The 16,592-nt window shown below is 46.5% G+C and overlaps 1 protein-coding gene across 2 annotated transcripts in view; it reads right to left on the bottom strand.

Annotated features, from left to right (window-relative positions):
* Window positions 1–15,117, bottom strand: part of Pdm3 (POU-domain protein pdm3) — a 144,164-nt gene extending 129,047 nt beyond the window's left edge. For both annotated transcript variants that reach the window (XM_076385408.1, XM_076385409.1), the window contains exons 1-2: window positions 13,817–15,117; window positions 2,882–3,174 (exon numbers count right to left, since the gene is read on the bottom strand). In XM_076385408.1, the coding sequence (XP_076241523.1) occupies window positions 2,882–3,145 (264 nt within the window). In that variant the 5' untranslated portion in view covers window positions 3,146–3,174; window positions 13,817–15,117. The remainder of the gene's footprint in view (window positions 1–2,881; window positions 3,175–13,816) is intronic.
* Window positions 15,118–16,592: the final 1,475 nt, after the last annotated feature.

Below are 16,592 nucleotides of genomic sequence, written 5' to 3'. Positions count from 1 at the left end.
CTCTTCATATTTCACCACCCACTCTAAGCGTAACCGGGGACGACATTATTATGTATGCTGTACCCTGTTAAGCAGAGGCATTTCTTTTTGCACGGACCAAGCCCAGGCTGCTACGATACATCCTAGTTCTTTTGCGCGTAAATTGCATGCTCCCTCTCCTCAGACTCGGCGAGCACAGGGCATTAAGTCCACGCGTAGCAGTCCAGGATGGATCCTGTGTGTTTGCTGAGGGGATAATAGTGTAATGGATGGACAGGGACAGCGGACTAACGCGGATGAGACTGCTGTTTTCGAGACTCCAGTCTGAGGCTGCCGCCTCGACCATCCTCTGCTGCACTATTATTCTCTTTCGCCGGCTAATTGGCATCATTGTTGCGTGCATTGTTGCACGACGAATTGTCGGTTCTTTCGCCGCGCGAATCAACAGCTGTCCGCGGAAAACTGCTTTTGTCGAACTTCAATAATACACCCAACTCGTGCTCGCGCGCGAATGAATGCACCGCCGATTAGAGATTACAGCGGCATTAAGGCCGTTACGCTGGTCACTGTACCTGCCTATTTCGTTCTATTATTTCGCGGGAATTTCGCAAAAATTGCTGCCACACGGTGTTTAGCTCGCTCACCATCGATGGCGAGCCTAGACTACCTCTCACGGAAGAGGGAGGCGAACCGTTTGGAGGTTTAGTGCTATGTAGACTCTAAATCGATTTTTTTATAAGTTAGACTATTTCCCAAAAATGAAATTTTTATATTATAAATAGTGGATAAGCTGGACCGATTCGAGATAGTGTTTTGAGTATTATACTGTATTTAAGAAATTAAGATACTGATTATTTGCATCCTAACAATAAGAAAAGACTTCCCAGCCTTCTTCAATCAGATATTAGAACTGTTCCGCAGAAATCACCCCCAAACTGAACCATAGCAGCAAACAGAACATTAAGATTTTCACTCATAGTGCACGCGTAGTGACTCCAAATCATGATTAACGGGACTAGATGCCAGCCTACTGGCCAGATAATTCCTCCTTTACGATCTGAACGAAAGATTCCGCGGGATAACCTCCCATAAATATTAATTCCGCGCATTACACTCGGACAACTCCGTTCCGCGATAGAAAATAGAATCTAGAATGGTTCCGAGGATCATAATAAACAATTATTATGCCTAATAAATAAGAATCCAAGGGAAAAGTCGTAACGCCAGATTACAGGCGATCCAGCAAGTTGATCTTGTGATTCAGATTAAGAACTGACAAACGATCGACGCGGGCGTTCGCAGTTGGAGGGGCGGGTTGCAAACTGTGATTAGACTTTACTCTGTAGCTGGAACGCGGAAGTCTTTCGTGCAAACGCGCTCAGGCAAATGTCGTGTACGCGTTAGCGCGAGCGAGCCAGCTAGCGCGTAGACCTAGCTGTAGCTCCGTTAGAAACTTTGACATTCTATCCATACGGTTTTCCCACGACTCTCGATCTTCTAACGGGAGCAGCCTTTTCTGGCACTTTCTGGTAACAACACGAGGCTGCTATAGTGCTCTCCTAGTTGCTTAATGCACGAACGAACTGTGTACCAACTAGTACCAAGTATGGAGATTAGGCTGGCACAACAGCCACTCGCGTGTCCCCGATAACGCCTTTGTCTCCTTTTCGTTCGCGATACCAGTCATAGAAAGTACTCGTAATCGGGTAAAATCGCGTGATTTACGAGTGGTAAGGTTTTCAAACAGAAATCGTGCTCGCAACCGTGTGTAATTATGCAACCGAGAGTTGCGACATTCTCTGAAAATCTTAAATGAGAAACTCGTATTTACATTAGCTCCTTGGGTTGTTATTAGCGTCGCTGGACACCTTGGCTCTGGCTTTAGATTTCCGATTGGAGCAGTCACGCGTTATGCAATCTTCTCAGAAAGAATAACCACCCGTGCATTGACCCCATCAGCCACATGGAAGTCGTTCGACACGCTTTGTTTTGTACGTTAATCGTATACAGGTCAGAGAGACCATTGGCCGATTTAGGTTGGGACGCGGCGCGGCAGCTACTTAAGCGGACAATTGGTTGTCATTGACACACAAAACCGTTAGTAACGAGTGTGACGATCGTTTCGACGCAGAGGGTCTTTCTTATTAATCATCTGGGACGACCCACGGATCTCGTAGAGAATCCTGTGCGCGGTACTCGGGACGAGTTCTAATGCGGGTCGTCAAACTGATCAAACCAATGGGGACGAATGCGAAGGGGATGCTGAGGGACATTGTAACTGGGAGATATAAATACTTTTGTTAGCTCAAAATATTTAGAAGACCCCGTGGATATTAGACTAGCTCAGGAAAGTGATTAAAATCTTAAAGGTAAGTACTATTTTTTAGTGTTTTAAAAAAGTTTCGAATTTTAAGTGAATAAGATTGGAATCCTTCAATAGGAAAATGTCTACTTTCAGACCCTACTAGTTACAATGTCCCTCATTCTCCTTTGAACCCAAGTCTTAACAAAATTTAGTCTATCCCCTCAACTTCATGTCAGATCTAATCCTCAAGGGGCTCAAGTGAAGTAGAACCTCGATTAACCAGCTTAACGCGAGTGTCAAACTTCAAACACTCTCTTGATACCTTATTTTATTATTTTCAGTAGACTCCTATTAAATTACAGTTGAAATCTCAACTGCTATTCTACTCTCTCGTAGCCATGACATCAAATGACCTCAATTTTTAATAAAAATCACCACGAATAATTGATACTCTATCAATCCAGGTTCTACTGTATAATTAATCAATTTCTCCTTTAATCAACATTTCGTGAATCGATAAAGCGACTGTTCCCGTCTGATTAGGAACGAATGGTGATCGATCAGCGCGCAGTAGTTCATAGAGATTCATGGACTTACCTCGCTCTTGAGATTCAATGGCAGGTCGCAGGGAGCGTCCAACTCGGCATCCGTTTTCACCTGATGAGACAGCATGCCGAGGCTGTGCCTGGGCGGTATGGCGGTCGCCAACATGTTGGACTGTAGATGGTGAAGACGAGGCTGGAGATGGGGTTGGTGGTGATAAGGCGGGGACAATTGGGTGTTCAGAGTGCGAAGATCAGCTGGCGGGGAAGCGGGCGCAGCGGTACTGCTCTGTTCCTCCTCGGCCGAACCCTCCGCCATGTCAGCCTTGCATCCCGGGGACTCGTAATCTGCGAATCGACCAAAACTCTCTGAGGACCGATCTAATAGTTGAAGTCGCCGCGCGCTCTCGCTCGTCTGCCCGACGCAATCCCGTAATGTCGGGAATATAATTTGCAGATAGACCGGAGTGGTGACGTGGAACACGCTGACGCTTTGATACGTTCAATCATTTCTTTCAGCGATCGTGAATCGAGAAATTAGTTTGAACTTGTGTGTACTAAAATGGTAAGTATGAGAAATTTTTATATCTGTATGGTTTAACTTTAGAATATCTTACTTCTAATTTTCATAATGAAGTAGAAGTTGAATTGAAAGGAGAAGCCTATGAGATAGTTAATAAATAAATGTAAATTTAATAGTGGACATTTGTGGCATACTGGAAACTACAAGACGGCATAAGATTAGATATACCTACGGATGTAAACAACTTGCGGTAGTACGTACATCCAGCTCATTTGATTTTAATCGCACAACAAAAAACACAATAGTACTAGTCATCGTAGTATAACAAAGAAAAATTAAAACAGTCTGAATAAGTATATTACGCAATACCTAAGACCGCCTAGAGCTTTCGCAAAAGGTAAACTAGACATACCCTAAACACATACTATCCACAAATGAACCCCTAATTCCACTATCGACTCAATTGGCTTATTTCCCTCTATCCCCCACCTACCGCGCCACGTCGACCATACACATCAATAGATCACTATCACCCAAAAATTTCCCCCAAAATCTCCCCTTAAGAAAACCCAATACACCACGATCGATACGACACGAAAGCACCCCCCAGAACGAGGGACTTGAAAGGGCTCAACGACACGCATAAACGCGATACTAATTAAACGCGGGGATTCTCGCCAGCCGTATCGGAGCATGGTACGTGCAGCCGCTAAGAATGCAGACAGTGGAAATTAGGAGGAGGCCCGTTCATCTTCCGACTTCAAAGCAAAAACATTTGGCCGGGGTAGGCGTCGAAGAGGAGACGAAAGGGGGGAGAGATCCTCAACGTCACGCAGGCTCCAGAATAAAATCGCGCGGCACCTACAGGCACCTCGCATTTATCTGGCTAATTATTTTTAATCTAAACGGGCCGTTAGTAAGAATTCAAGGGCAATGAAATCAGCGTCGCCTCGACGGGGCCACCGCTCTCTCCGATCGTTTCCCGCCTCGTCCTCCGCGCGTTCCTCAGCCCAGAACGCCGCCGGGGGATCCATCGTCGAAGCCGCGGCTCGTGTACTTGCTGAACGCAACTAACAACATCTGCTTCTATTTTTGCGCTGGCCCGAGTCCAGCGGTTCACTTTTTTAAAAGCGGTGCGCCTATGACGAACGGCTGGATGGATCATCGAGCGGAAGCCCAGGGTGGTAGAGAGAAACGAGCCGGTTATTCTGGACAAATTATTGTCAAAGGGCCGTGAGCGCGCCTTCTGCCCACCGGCAGCTACTTTGTTCCTCGTAAAAGGCGTTTTATATAATGGCCGTCGCGGCGCAAATATTTCTCGCCCGGTTTTTAAAAACACTGGACCGTTCACGGCAGAAAGGAGCAGCCGAAGAGGCCTCCAGCTTGCTGCCGCTTGGATCGCAACGAGACACGCTCACGGGCTTTGAACACTGCCTCTTGACACCGTGTTACACGGCACGTAACACGTAATTGCCTGCTTTTCTGCCGTGTCGCCTACCTTGCGTCATTTCAGAGTTTCCGAGAACTGTTAGTTAGATGATTGATCAGGGAAAATGTGGCTGGATGATCGAGCGAGGAGAAGATTGTTGCGTGTGCAATCTTTCGTGAGAAATTTGCGAAGATGCGTTTCGAAATTTGATGGAGATTGATATATTGACAACCTTCGTTTGGGGATCTTCTGAATCACGATTTTGGCTTCGTGTTATGAAGCAATTAATTCAATTTCAGTAAGAAGGTAATAATTTTGTGCTTTGGATTCTTGTAGTGTGCAATTAAACTTGATGCTGGAAAGTTGCCGATGACAGTTCAAGAAGGGAGAGTCTACCGATTACCTACTTCAATTTTCTATGGTTTCTAATTTATACAGAACAACGGTATCACTATTATTTCATAAATAGATTAATTTTGCAAAAACTACAGTTCCCCACCACCTCTAGAAATCCTAATTTCAACCCAAATCTATCTAAATACTAAAGTTCAACCACCCATCAGTACTCTCGTTCGCCAGGAGAAAGAAATTTTTGAACCACAACCTCCGTGCAGAAAGTATTACCAAAAAAGAGATAGAAAAGGGAGAAAGAACGTTCAGCGCATTTGCCTTGAAGAAATAAAAATTACTAGCGTCTTAAACGATCTTCTCATTTCGAAGGATCGCTCATTGACGATGGCCACTTGGAGGCCTCCAACAAGCCTAACTTTTTCCCCGTTCGCAGTCGTTAATTTCCGTCGGAATCATATTAATCGCTCTAGGGCCGCGTCCGTGAAATTACTAGACGCTTTAACCACCGGCTGTCCGAGCCGAATTCGTCCGCAACGATTATTATATCGCGTCCTGAGGTATAATGCCCGGTATTCCGAAAGCTAGCCAATTAGTATCGTCGATTTGGACGGTTTAATGAGAGTGCGGTTTCATTAGCGTATCGCATCAGTCTCTCGATCTCGTGATACGTGAAACGTGAAGGAGGGTCCTTCCATCGGGACGAAGAAGTCAGCAATGATTACAACCGCGATCTTTCAAGTGTCATTGAGCCTTAATATTTGAAAATTGCTACTTTCGATTGCCGGTGATCATTGGACTCTGCATTTAGGAGGGGATTCATCATCATTTTGCACCGAATATTTTTCATACTGGATGATGATCAGCGTCGACTTGTACGCTTGTATAAGTTAAGTAGAGAAGTATTTTGGACCACTGGGCTATAAACTCCAAGACAGCTGTCTTTATAGCATACAGTGTTTAGGGGCGAGTCATTGGTAATCAGGTTCAGCCAGAGGCCCACGTATACTTAGACCACCCAAAAGGTTCACTTCTCGTGGTTAATTCTAATCGATAGATTCCAAGACAGATTTCCAGGTGATTTATGTCCTTCTTTCACGGTTCAGTGTTTCCTGAAGTATCTTCCGAGTCCCCAAGATGACCCTCGACAAAATGCCCGATCATGGTGCTCGAAACAGAGGTCCACCGGTCAATTTTCTCAGCAAGCTATTATGGGGAGCTCCTCATCGAGCAATGGGCGTCTGCTTTCACTGGGTGCATCCCGGCGTGTCTCCTCCAGCGATAATTGCCGATGGAATCACCCGATGAAAGTCCACGTAATCGAATATGCAATTAAAACACCGCGGAACCATTGATACGAGAACGGCTCGAGTGTCTAGGGAGGCAATTAAAACGCGTGCATTATGCGACGAGCCGTCACGAGCCTGATGCGAGCTTCCCTCTCCTCGACTCGTCCCACGATCGGACGTTTAACCACTGAAAGCCACCCTCGAGGCGACTTAGTCCGGACTCCCGTGTGTCCCTCGACTTTCGCCTCGTCCACTCTTACCTCCTTCTTCCTTTTGCGATATTTCTGGGTCTCGCTCCAGGGCGAGTATCGTGTTTTCGCATTATCATCGTCCCAGCCATCCTGCCCTGGTCAACAGGGATCGAGGAGAAGTTAGGGAAGGAGGAGGAGGAGGAGGAGGAGGATGAGCGAGAGAGGCAGCGCAGCGTCAGCGACGCCGGCAGCAGCAGCGTACAATTAAGGGGGTTGATTGATGTTAATTCAAAGGGTAATTAAGAATGTTGCGCATAAAAATCGGGTAATTTATGGTCATTGAGGATAATTATATGTTGACCAGCTTGTAATTGCAAGCGCTCCGTGGCCTACAACACCGCGTATAAGCGTCCGGGGAATTGCGGGTAGCTCCTTGGACTGCCCTTCCCACTCGGTTTGTGTACGTACGGACGTGTCTATACTCAACTGGCTTCTTCTCTGCAAGCCTCTGCGCCTGTCTGCGTGAGCGCGTGCTTGTGGGTGGGATATACGGTCTCAGATCGCAGCTTATTATAGGGGCTAGTAGATAAGGTGGGTTTAGAAACAACCGTGCGCCTCTGGCCAGCAGCTAGCTTCTATGTAGCCTCGGCTCGCCTTCTCCCGCTCGCTCCCGCTCGCTCCCGCTGCCAGCGTCTCGCTCCCGCGCTTCGACCAACCGCTTCGGGCAACACCGAGGTGCGTGTAAACCAGCCAAAGTCCGCTGCCACGATTTATGAGAGCGATTCGTAGCCGGCAAGACTACGGCGCGGTTTTAGAATTTTAGGCTCGGTCCAATTCACCGCGAAAACGCGCTCCGTTTCTGGCGGACGAGAGTCGCTCCTGTGACGCCCGCCAACCAACACTATAAATAACCGGACGCGGATAATCGCCATATGGCCGCGCATGCCGCGAGGACTACCCCCTTGCTTCGTCTCGAGACGTTGGCCCGCTTCACGCGCCGGTTCGATTTCCTGGTATACCGTGCCGCCAACGACAATAGAGATCTACGCTTCCTGGAAGTGCAACTGACACGGAGTACTGAAACGGTGCATAAAATGGGTAACAGTCTCTAGAAGCGTGCTACTCTGGTAGCAATTGTTTATTAGAGTGGAGTTAGTTTGAGAACTCCTGAAAGGTACTAGCTGATTACATAGTACGTAAAAAGAGGTACGGCACCTGGCTGGATACTACTCTAATCGTGATAATTACTTCTCTTCGTTAGAGTAATCTTAACATAGGGGAAAAAAGTCTATTTATCTGTATAGTGTTCTTAGAAGATGGAATTGCTAATATTATGTTTTTATAGGAATTAATGAGACGTTCAGAAATTTCAATTTATAAGGACAGCAACATCAGCTGCCAAAATTTTGCTAAGGGTTGCTGGAGTCGTTAGACGAAGGTGCAAGGCCGTCTACGAGGGGTTAGTAGAAAAGCAAAAGATGTAAGCGAGAGGGCGAAAGTGGAAGAAGGCAGTATGGGTAACCCTCCTACTTGAAACACAGCCAATAATGTGATCCCAGCGGGACCAGTTGGCAACCGCCCATCGCGACATTGTCCTTGCAGAGTCCTTTTTTCACGATCCCGTAATCAATCGAGCGGGCTAATGGCAATGCATAATCGCGGCTTTGTGGCGCCTGCAACGGTCTCCATAAATGCTAAGAGACCGAGTGCAGAAAAGAAGTTTGAACATGCTTTGGGGAGTAGAGAGTCGAAGCCAACCGATTTGTTGGATCCGAGGGTGGCAGAAATGAAGAACTAATTCACCATTTTTTGTTTTGGTACTGAAATCAAGTCATGAACCTTTAACCTCTCAGTTTTCCGTCAACAGTTCGAACTACTATTGAAACTACCATCTAATTCTTCAAGCTCTCAACTACCCCTTCGCTGTAGAAGGGTATGCGTTATAAAACACAAGAAGAATGAAGAGATCCATTCCTTCTGGCACTGTCCACCTTCCATTAACAGCCGAGAACGGGTCTGAGGCAGCAACGATTCGATTAAACGTCGTCAGGACAAGTTCCTGGCCCCGAATGGAGGACCGTAGCGGTATCGAAGTGATTCGAATTAATCTTTAACGCGCGTACGTACGTAAGCGCGCCGGCTAAGTGCCGGCCGAGGTAATGGTCGTTTCGTGCGATACCATTCCGTCAGAAATCCGAGGGGCTTTGTCCCGAGTCACGAAACGCAAGGATTAAACCGAACAGCGGTCCGTTAATGCGACTGTGCGAACGCCTCGTCGAGGATACACAGCCGCCGCGGACGAGTGTGCGTGAAAGCAACTGGACCTCTGATCGCACGAGTGTCCATAAATTGGCACCAAAGGGGAATCCGAATCGCCGTTCCTATACTGTCCAAGATGCCGTGATTTCAGATCCTCGTTACATTCATGGTTGCACATTCCGCGATAGCAGACGCCACCACCTTTAGCTTCTGGTGTTGGGGACAATTAAAGCGAAGATTGAACTTTTGACTTCTAGCCAAAATATGTTTACTTTTATATTGGAATTTTTTAAATCGTTAGTTACCGATAAACAATTTTCTGAATTTTGAGAAAATGACATGCTGGAATATTTTACTACTCATGTACCTATATGTCGTCACACCTATTTTACTGACTAGGCTATTTATTGATAAATTAAGTTGATTTTAGGCAAAAAATGACCATCAAGTCTAAAATAATCCTATTAACAGGAAAACAGATAGTGCCTATTAAAATGGTGTCAAATCCGTGGGGTAGATGGAAATCACGATACAGAGACGAGCATGAGGCGATCCACAGAGGCGCAGGAAGAATATTTCATGTTTTACGGCGCCAGCGTCGTTGGGGTTGCGCCGGACAAAAAAAGTGTCAGCCCGCGGGCTAAATCAGAGCCATGGAGTGCATTAAACTCCGAATTACCACAAATAGAACTTCAACCGCACATACCCATTATAATGGTACCCCCTGCTGAAGATGTATTTACGTACTAAACCGCCTTCGCGGCTCACGCTGAGTCGTTGGAATTAACATCTGGCCCAAAAACGCACTGGTCGGTTCATTGGACCCTTTTTCTCTCCCCCGTGCAACGAGATTAACCGTCCTACTTGAACGGCGCTTGTACTCATCAATCGAACAACCTAGGACGTGTTCCAATCTGAATAATAAAATTGTTTCTTCGTCCCACTCATGATGGTTACTTTCAGTCCAAGTACATTCAAAGGGTGAGTGCTTGATTGGTGACTAAGTGCACACTGTGTACCGATTGCTTTATACTAATTTGCATTTTAGCGTTCCTTTAGCCTACCTTTTTCTTTAAAGAAACTGAACTTGGCAAATTCAAAAAATTGATTAATTTCTTCAAGGCGATGACAGCTTTTTAAGCGCTAAAAAGAACAGACAAAGATAAGTCGAGCATCAGCTACTTGCTTAAGGCAGTTCAGTTATCCTAGCCAGAGAGGTAGAATAAGGAAGAAGAATAGAGGAGAAGGCATAAAATGTGAGAGGAGCATCGAACCATTCTTCGAGGAATTTAAATTCTTCCCGGGACCCTCCTAGCCGACAATCGTACGAGAAGAAGTCCTCAATAGGGCGACGAGGCAGAGAAATCTCCAGAGTGCTTTTACACGCAAATTAGGTCTATTGGGAGCATCGGGCGTACAAAAACACTCGTGCCGTGGCATCACTCTGTGTCCCTCGGCCAGACCGTAAGCTTACTCGCCCCGTTACGCACGTGCGTGCTTCTTTATGAATTATTAGAATTAATGACACCGCACGCATCGTCTCGCGCTACGGGGCGTCACGTCGACCAATTGCGAATACAAACTGGGGACGCGGTTCAAAGGCGAAAAGACATCCACAGATAAAGGGCTCCCCGTTTTCCTTCTCTGCCCTGGAGACTGCTCCAGAAAGCTAATTCACAGGTCATAGGCTCAAGTTTAGATTGTTCTATTCAGTTGTTCTAGTGGAAGAGTTTGTCGTTTTAAGTGAAGCTGGGATAAACTGTTTTTGAGGCAATGATAAACAATTGTGTGAACGAAGTCGAGAGATGGTTTTCTACTTAAGCAGAAGGCATTCAAAAAAAGTCATTTTCATCTACATTCTACAGTTGTTCGATAAATTGAGATACTGTAGAAAAAGGAAGAATTGAGCAAAAAGGACTAAAATATTTCATCTCATCAACCTCATACAAAATTGAAACTTGAATTCTACAAAAAACGTCTGAAGCAGAAAAATCAGTTATAAAATTAATAAAATCAATTCATCACAATTTCTGTGTTATGAATCGCAGATTTCATTGCCGTTCAGCCAGTTCAAAACAATTATATTTCAGACATCTGTAGGATCAGTCGACGGTCAAAAATTGCTACTAAGGCGAAATGAACACAGAAAATCGAGTTGTCTGTTAATCAAACGAGGGGGACACGTGTGTCGTCGATTAAGCGCGCGATATCGCGTGGAGCACGGGGGGGAAAGGGTGGGAAACACTCGATTCACATTTGACGCTCCGAAGACGGCAGCGTAACTTGCTTAGGCGGTGGTGAATCGTGAGTCGATAATCGATGGAGGGCGCCGGATGGAAAATAGAGAAGCAAGGCTACAAAGCGAGCTGGAAGTGGGTAAGTTGTCGAGCGAAATGTTATCGCGCGCCGGATCGTCGGCAGGGGTTGAATCGGGTAAGAGGGAGCCTGAATGGGGCTGCAAACGGGGGTTGACGAGCCGAGGGAAAAGGAGAACAGAGACAGAGGATAAACGCGGAGGAACGAGGAGAAATGTGCAAGGATTTAAGAAGGGGAAGCTATCGATTACTTTTCTTGACCTCGACAATATCCATGTTTCCTCTACGGCTCACGAATACTTCATGTGTCCCTCATCAATTACTTATTCAGTACAAAAGGGCGCTGTTAGATAACTACCTAAATAGACGTATCCTTGCCGATATTATATCATTGCTGCTCTATTATCTGTGCGATAAAATAGGTTTCAGTTATGTAAAATTAAATAACAAGCTACCACAAAACTGAACAGATGTTAAGATGACTAACTTTATTATTGATGCCAGGTAGCAAAGTTTAACATTATTACACCCACGGGAGTAAAAAATTCCACTCCCCAAGTTTCCGAAATTTCTAGCGTTGAAATATCAATTTAAGCAGGTCGAGCAGGATCTCAGCGCAACTAAGAAGAGTCAGCTTCCCGTTTTCCTTCCCGCCAGCGACTGTCCCAACGATATCGCGACTCGAGTGCTTCCTTTGGGATTTTCCGTCTTCGACTCTCCATCAACCGCCACTTTACCTCTCTCTTTCTCCCTTCCGCTTTCGAGTCGAGTAAAACGGCCACTCTCCCTCTTCCGACCATCCTCCAACCCTCTCTTACACCGACTCACCATGGTCCCTAGGCGGCAAGCAAAGAACTCTCTCCTACTACCCTCCGGCTTGCTCGCACTGATTTTCTACCCTCAACACCCTACCCCTCTACCGACCCACCCCCGCACACTCCCTCGTTCACCTCCTCCCTCTGCTATCCACCCTCAACTCCACAGCGTCACTCGTAGTCACGCTGCCAACACGTGCTCCTGTTTACCTCTCTGATCACATGGTACGGGGCGCCGACACCGCCAGCTAGCTTCAATGACGGTGTCATTTCATCGAAAATATATCCGGGATGCGTGTGCGCCGCTCGTTTAATTGGATTCATGACGAGTGCGCGCGCTCCACGCGCTACCCGTTGCGTGGACGCGGTCGAAAGGGATTTTCGTGCACGATTTAGATATAACTGATAGCTGTGGCTCCTTGTCGAGGGGCCGAAGTTATTTTCAGTGGTATGGTGATGCGAAAAGTTTAGTGTGAGTGAGATTTTGATATTCGAATGGGATTGATGTGCTTTGTATTTGTGTTTGGTGAGATTGTGGATCTTTTCTTTAAGAATTTTTCGGGAGGAATTTGGTCATTTGTTTTGTCAAGTTTTGCGCGTTAGATTGATTCAAGCATAAAGATAAGGAATTAGTCAATTTGCTACGTATTAAGAGAAGCCAAGATTTTTCGATAGTTCTTTCATTTGTTATTCTGAGCGGAGGTTTAAGAATATCTGCTACTGAAGGGTTAGTAGTTTCGTCATTTTCTTGTCAGACTAAATTCCTTTTTCTGGTTGAGTTTTGGAGATTTTGGGGGAAAAACTGTTATATAAGGTAACTTATTTACCGATGTACTTGTCGTGAAGAGAAAGAAAAATAGTAGAAGAGAAATTTGAGATAAAATTTTATATCAAATAGAATTCACTTTTTAGGACTAAAAATATCGAATGAGAGACTTGAAGAAATACGCACTCTTCCTACTTATTATAATACATCCTTCACGATTTGATCACTACCTACAGTAATATCATCTTACATGCCCTTAACTAATTTTAATTATCCTACCCTAAATAATTTGGTATGAACTTGATCCCTGACATTACTTATTATTAATTTCAAAGAACCTACTAATTACGATACGCCCACAAAAAAGAATAACGCAAATGCAAATTATTATCTTCAGCACAAGGAAATCGATTTCAGGATAACGTACAAATGAAGGCTAAGAAACCTCTCCCCGCGACTGAGCTGCATTTACCTGCTCCACCTATCCTCCAATTAGCATTTTCAGGTCACAGTCGACGTAGAAACACGTACATACGATCGCGCATAATTATCACCCTAATTATTGGAACACAGCTAAGTAGCCGCGGGGAATTATCGCCAAGCTTCAGGCGAACGGCGTAGAATCCGACGTCGGTTTCAATCCCTCGCTAGCCGACATTCCCGCGTGGCCTGGCCCCGGAGTAACTTTCTTAATTACTGAGATTAACTTAATGGTATCGGAGTAACGATTATCGCTCGCGAGCCTCGCAATTGCTAGCCGGGATATAAATACATGCTTGGAGTTTTCAGCCGGAGTTTTGACGGAAACATTTTAACGCTTCGTCGATAAGTCTTTAGCCTTCTCCGAGGAGAGGCTTCTGATGCTACGATAAAATCAGACCCTTATCAACGTCTTTCAATGAACTCGTCGGTCGATAATGAAACCCCTTGTTCGTGGGAAATGTATTCGCGATTTTTACAACTTCTACTTCGATTGATTTTAAGATCGACTATCGGATAAACATATGTAGACGACTCACTCAATTAGGAAGACAAGAATGTCCAACGACACTCACCTGAGGTGACTTGTGACTGTTGTACGTGGGACGTCGTCCTGGCGCAGGTTCTGCCGACTGTTATGATTTATTCTGAAGGTTGCCAGCTGCTTGATCGAACGAAATCTCAATCCCAGGTATCGCAGACGCCGTCGAGTGTTCTCAGCTGGCACAAGTCGACCGCGGTCTCTCTCCGCTCGTTTCGGACACCCTTTCACACGTGTCTCGTCCTTCTTTCACGACCCACCGGTAATTTTCCAACAACGAACAACAACGAACAGTCTGAATGGCGGCGGTGGGCCGACGTCAACGGACAAACGATTCACAAATACATCAACCGCCGGTGACATCAGCCTACTTAATTACAGCTGGTAATTGCGAGTAATTAGGAGCGATTAAGAAGCAAACAGTTAATTGCTCGCTGCCCGATAGAGCGTCGCTCGATTCCTCCGAGCACCCGGAAGTAGTGCAACGATCTGGCGCAAACTGTCTCCAAACGATGTGTCCACCGAAACCTTCTTCCTCTCGTCGGTCCCAACTGTCCAAATGCGCTTCGATGTCCGCTCGTCGTCGAGATAACGCGCACGGCACGGGGAGTCTTCTTTTAATGCGATTTTAATTATTCTATTTGTCAGCGGTGCGCGCACAACCTGTGGTTATCGTGCAATTTGACGTCGGACAACACAACGACATCGGTCACGTGCGTGTCGTAATTACACCAGGTACTTGGAGCGATAATTAGGAGCTTATTAAAGTCCGAGTCCTTGTATCATCACTAGCTGGTCGTTGAGCGGTTGCATACGACCGAGACGTTCCTTCTTACCCAACAGTCCTCGCGTTGATCAATCTTTCGCGGAACGTCTACGCTTATTGCCGTGCAATTAACTTGGCACCACCTGTCCCGAGCACCTGCCACGTTTAATGCCTCCCGCACGTGGCCCTCGCAGTAATATATTTTCGACAGTCTCCTTGCTGAACACGTGATACAACACGGCAGCGCACCAAGAACCGAGACGAAGTTAAGTAGATGTTGCTGCTAGACAGTACCCCAACAGACAGTCACTGGTCAGTCGCACGACGTCACAGTAGTCTATGAACGCGGTGGTCAGACAGCCGGTGCGCACTTATTCCACTGAATCACGGACGTGTCCCGACGGTTCACTATCGAAAGACAGTGTCAGTAGATTGGAACACAAACACGGTTGCTCTCGGTCCACGTGACGAACAAAGTCGGCGCACGCACCTCTACGCTCTGATTCCCTGATCACTCTCGAGTAATACACTGGCTGATCACCGTGGGTACACACACCCTTTCTTTACTTCCAAGCGTCTTCTACTTCCTGACCACTCGGACGGGTCCACTCGGATGGCTAGGTGTCCTCCTCCTGATCAAATCCTCCCAAATCCTTCAGGATCAACTGCAACGAGCTGGATGTCCTCTGTGGTGAGACGCAGGGATGATCCAAGGGGCGGTCGATCGATTCCACTGAGTTCAGAATCACGGCTGGGGGGTCCCGTGACCTCGTGTCCCTGGCAGCGTGGTGTGCACGTTGCGCGGTCGAAGCTCGGCGCGAAAACTTGGACCTGAATCCTGACGGTCCGCAGTCTGGCTGCGTAGTGGCCCCGGTGTTGAGTCGAGGGAAGGCGACCCGCCGGTGGATTCTCTCCCGCCTAGCCGCCAGCCAATGCTCGTTGCGACTGGAAGGGGCATTGTGGGCGGTGCTGGAGGCGGTCCCGATGCGCGGAGGTGGGCCGCGAGTTACTCGCGGGATCCCCGTTGTTATGATTGTTATGAGTGTCCGAGCTGCCCTCCTGCGAGGCTGCTTTTGGGGGTGGAAACGCGCGCGAGAGGCACCCGCGCCTCTGTCCCCCTTTTTCCATCCTGGCCCTCTCTCCCTCGCCCTGTAATAGAACCAGCACGAGAGCCCGAACGAGCTCGTAACCGTGATGCAAATCAGCCCGACGGGGTTGAAGAGTACTTCGCCAGGGATGCCTCAGAAGGAGCGATCCACCGATCTTCCTTCGGAAGGACGCCAAGGCTGAAGCCGACGCTACGTGAGATGTGATTTTAAGGACTGGCCAAGCGAATGGGAAGACCCTTCGAGGGCTTCGTTTGGTACTTTGTCTCTAGGGCTGTGAGATGGTAAGTAGGGGGTTGGAGGTCGTTGCTGGCTCTGGACTGCTTCTTGGGACAGTTATGGTGATTTTTCTTGGGAGCTTGGAGTCAGTGCTTTAGAGACCTCTTTCTGTGGAAGCCTGTTATTCCTGATGCTGAAGAATGGAGAGTGTGAAGGTACGTGTACTAGAAGTACACTTGGGTTTGGTGGATTTTGAGGGATATATCGCCATGGTTTCGGGTGTTCCGTTCATAGTGATTTTTTGTGGAGTGATTCTTCAGTTCTACGAAGTCTGAATATGCTTATTTCTTGGTAGTTTTGAGAATTGTTAAGAGTATAAGAAATAGTTTGTATGTAGACTAAGTCTGTGTTACAGAAACTCAAGTTGGACAGATTTATGAGATTACGGTAAAGTAGAAGGTAGACCATGAATCCTGTCTTCAGAGATAAAGTATCACTTCTTGGTTTTCATTTCTCAGAGTTGTTACCATGTAATTCGATGCAGACTTCTAAAATTGTTAAAGAAAGAATGTCTTCCAATTATCCCATTTCTACCTTTTCTACCCTCTTCTAGCTCTCTCATGAGAGACCATTCAAATTCTACAAGTACTTATAAATGTAATCTTCACTTCGAAGAATCCACTAATCTACCCTCTCAATCAACATCCAACAAGAAATTT

This window comes from Calliopsis andreniformis, chromosome 9 (genome assembly GCF_051401765.1).
Source record: "Calliopsis andreniformis isolate RMS-2024a chromosome 9, iyCalAndr_principal, whole genome shotgun sequence".
Taxonomy (NCBI): Eukaryota; Metazoa; Arthropoda; class Insecta; order Hymenoptera; family Andrenidae; genus Calliopsis; species Calliopsis andreniformis.
This window is presented reverse-complemented; position numbering and strand designations above follow the sequence as displayed.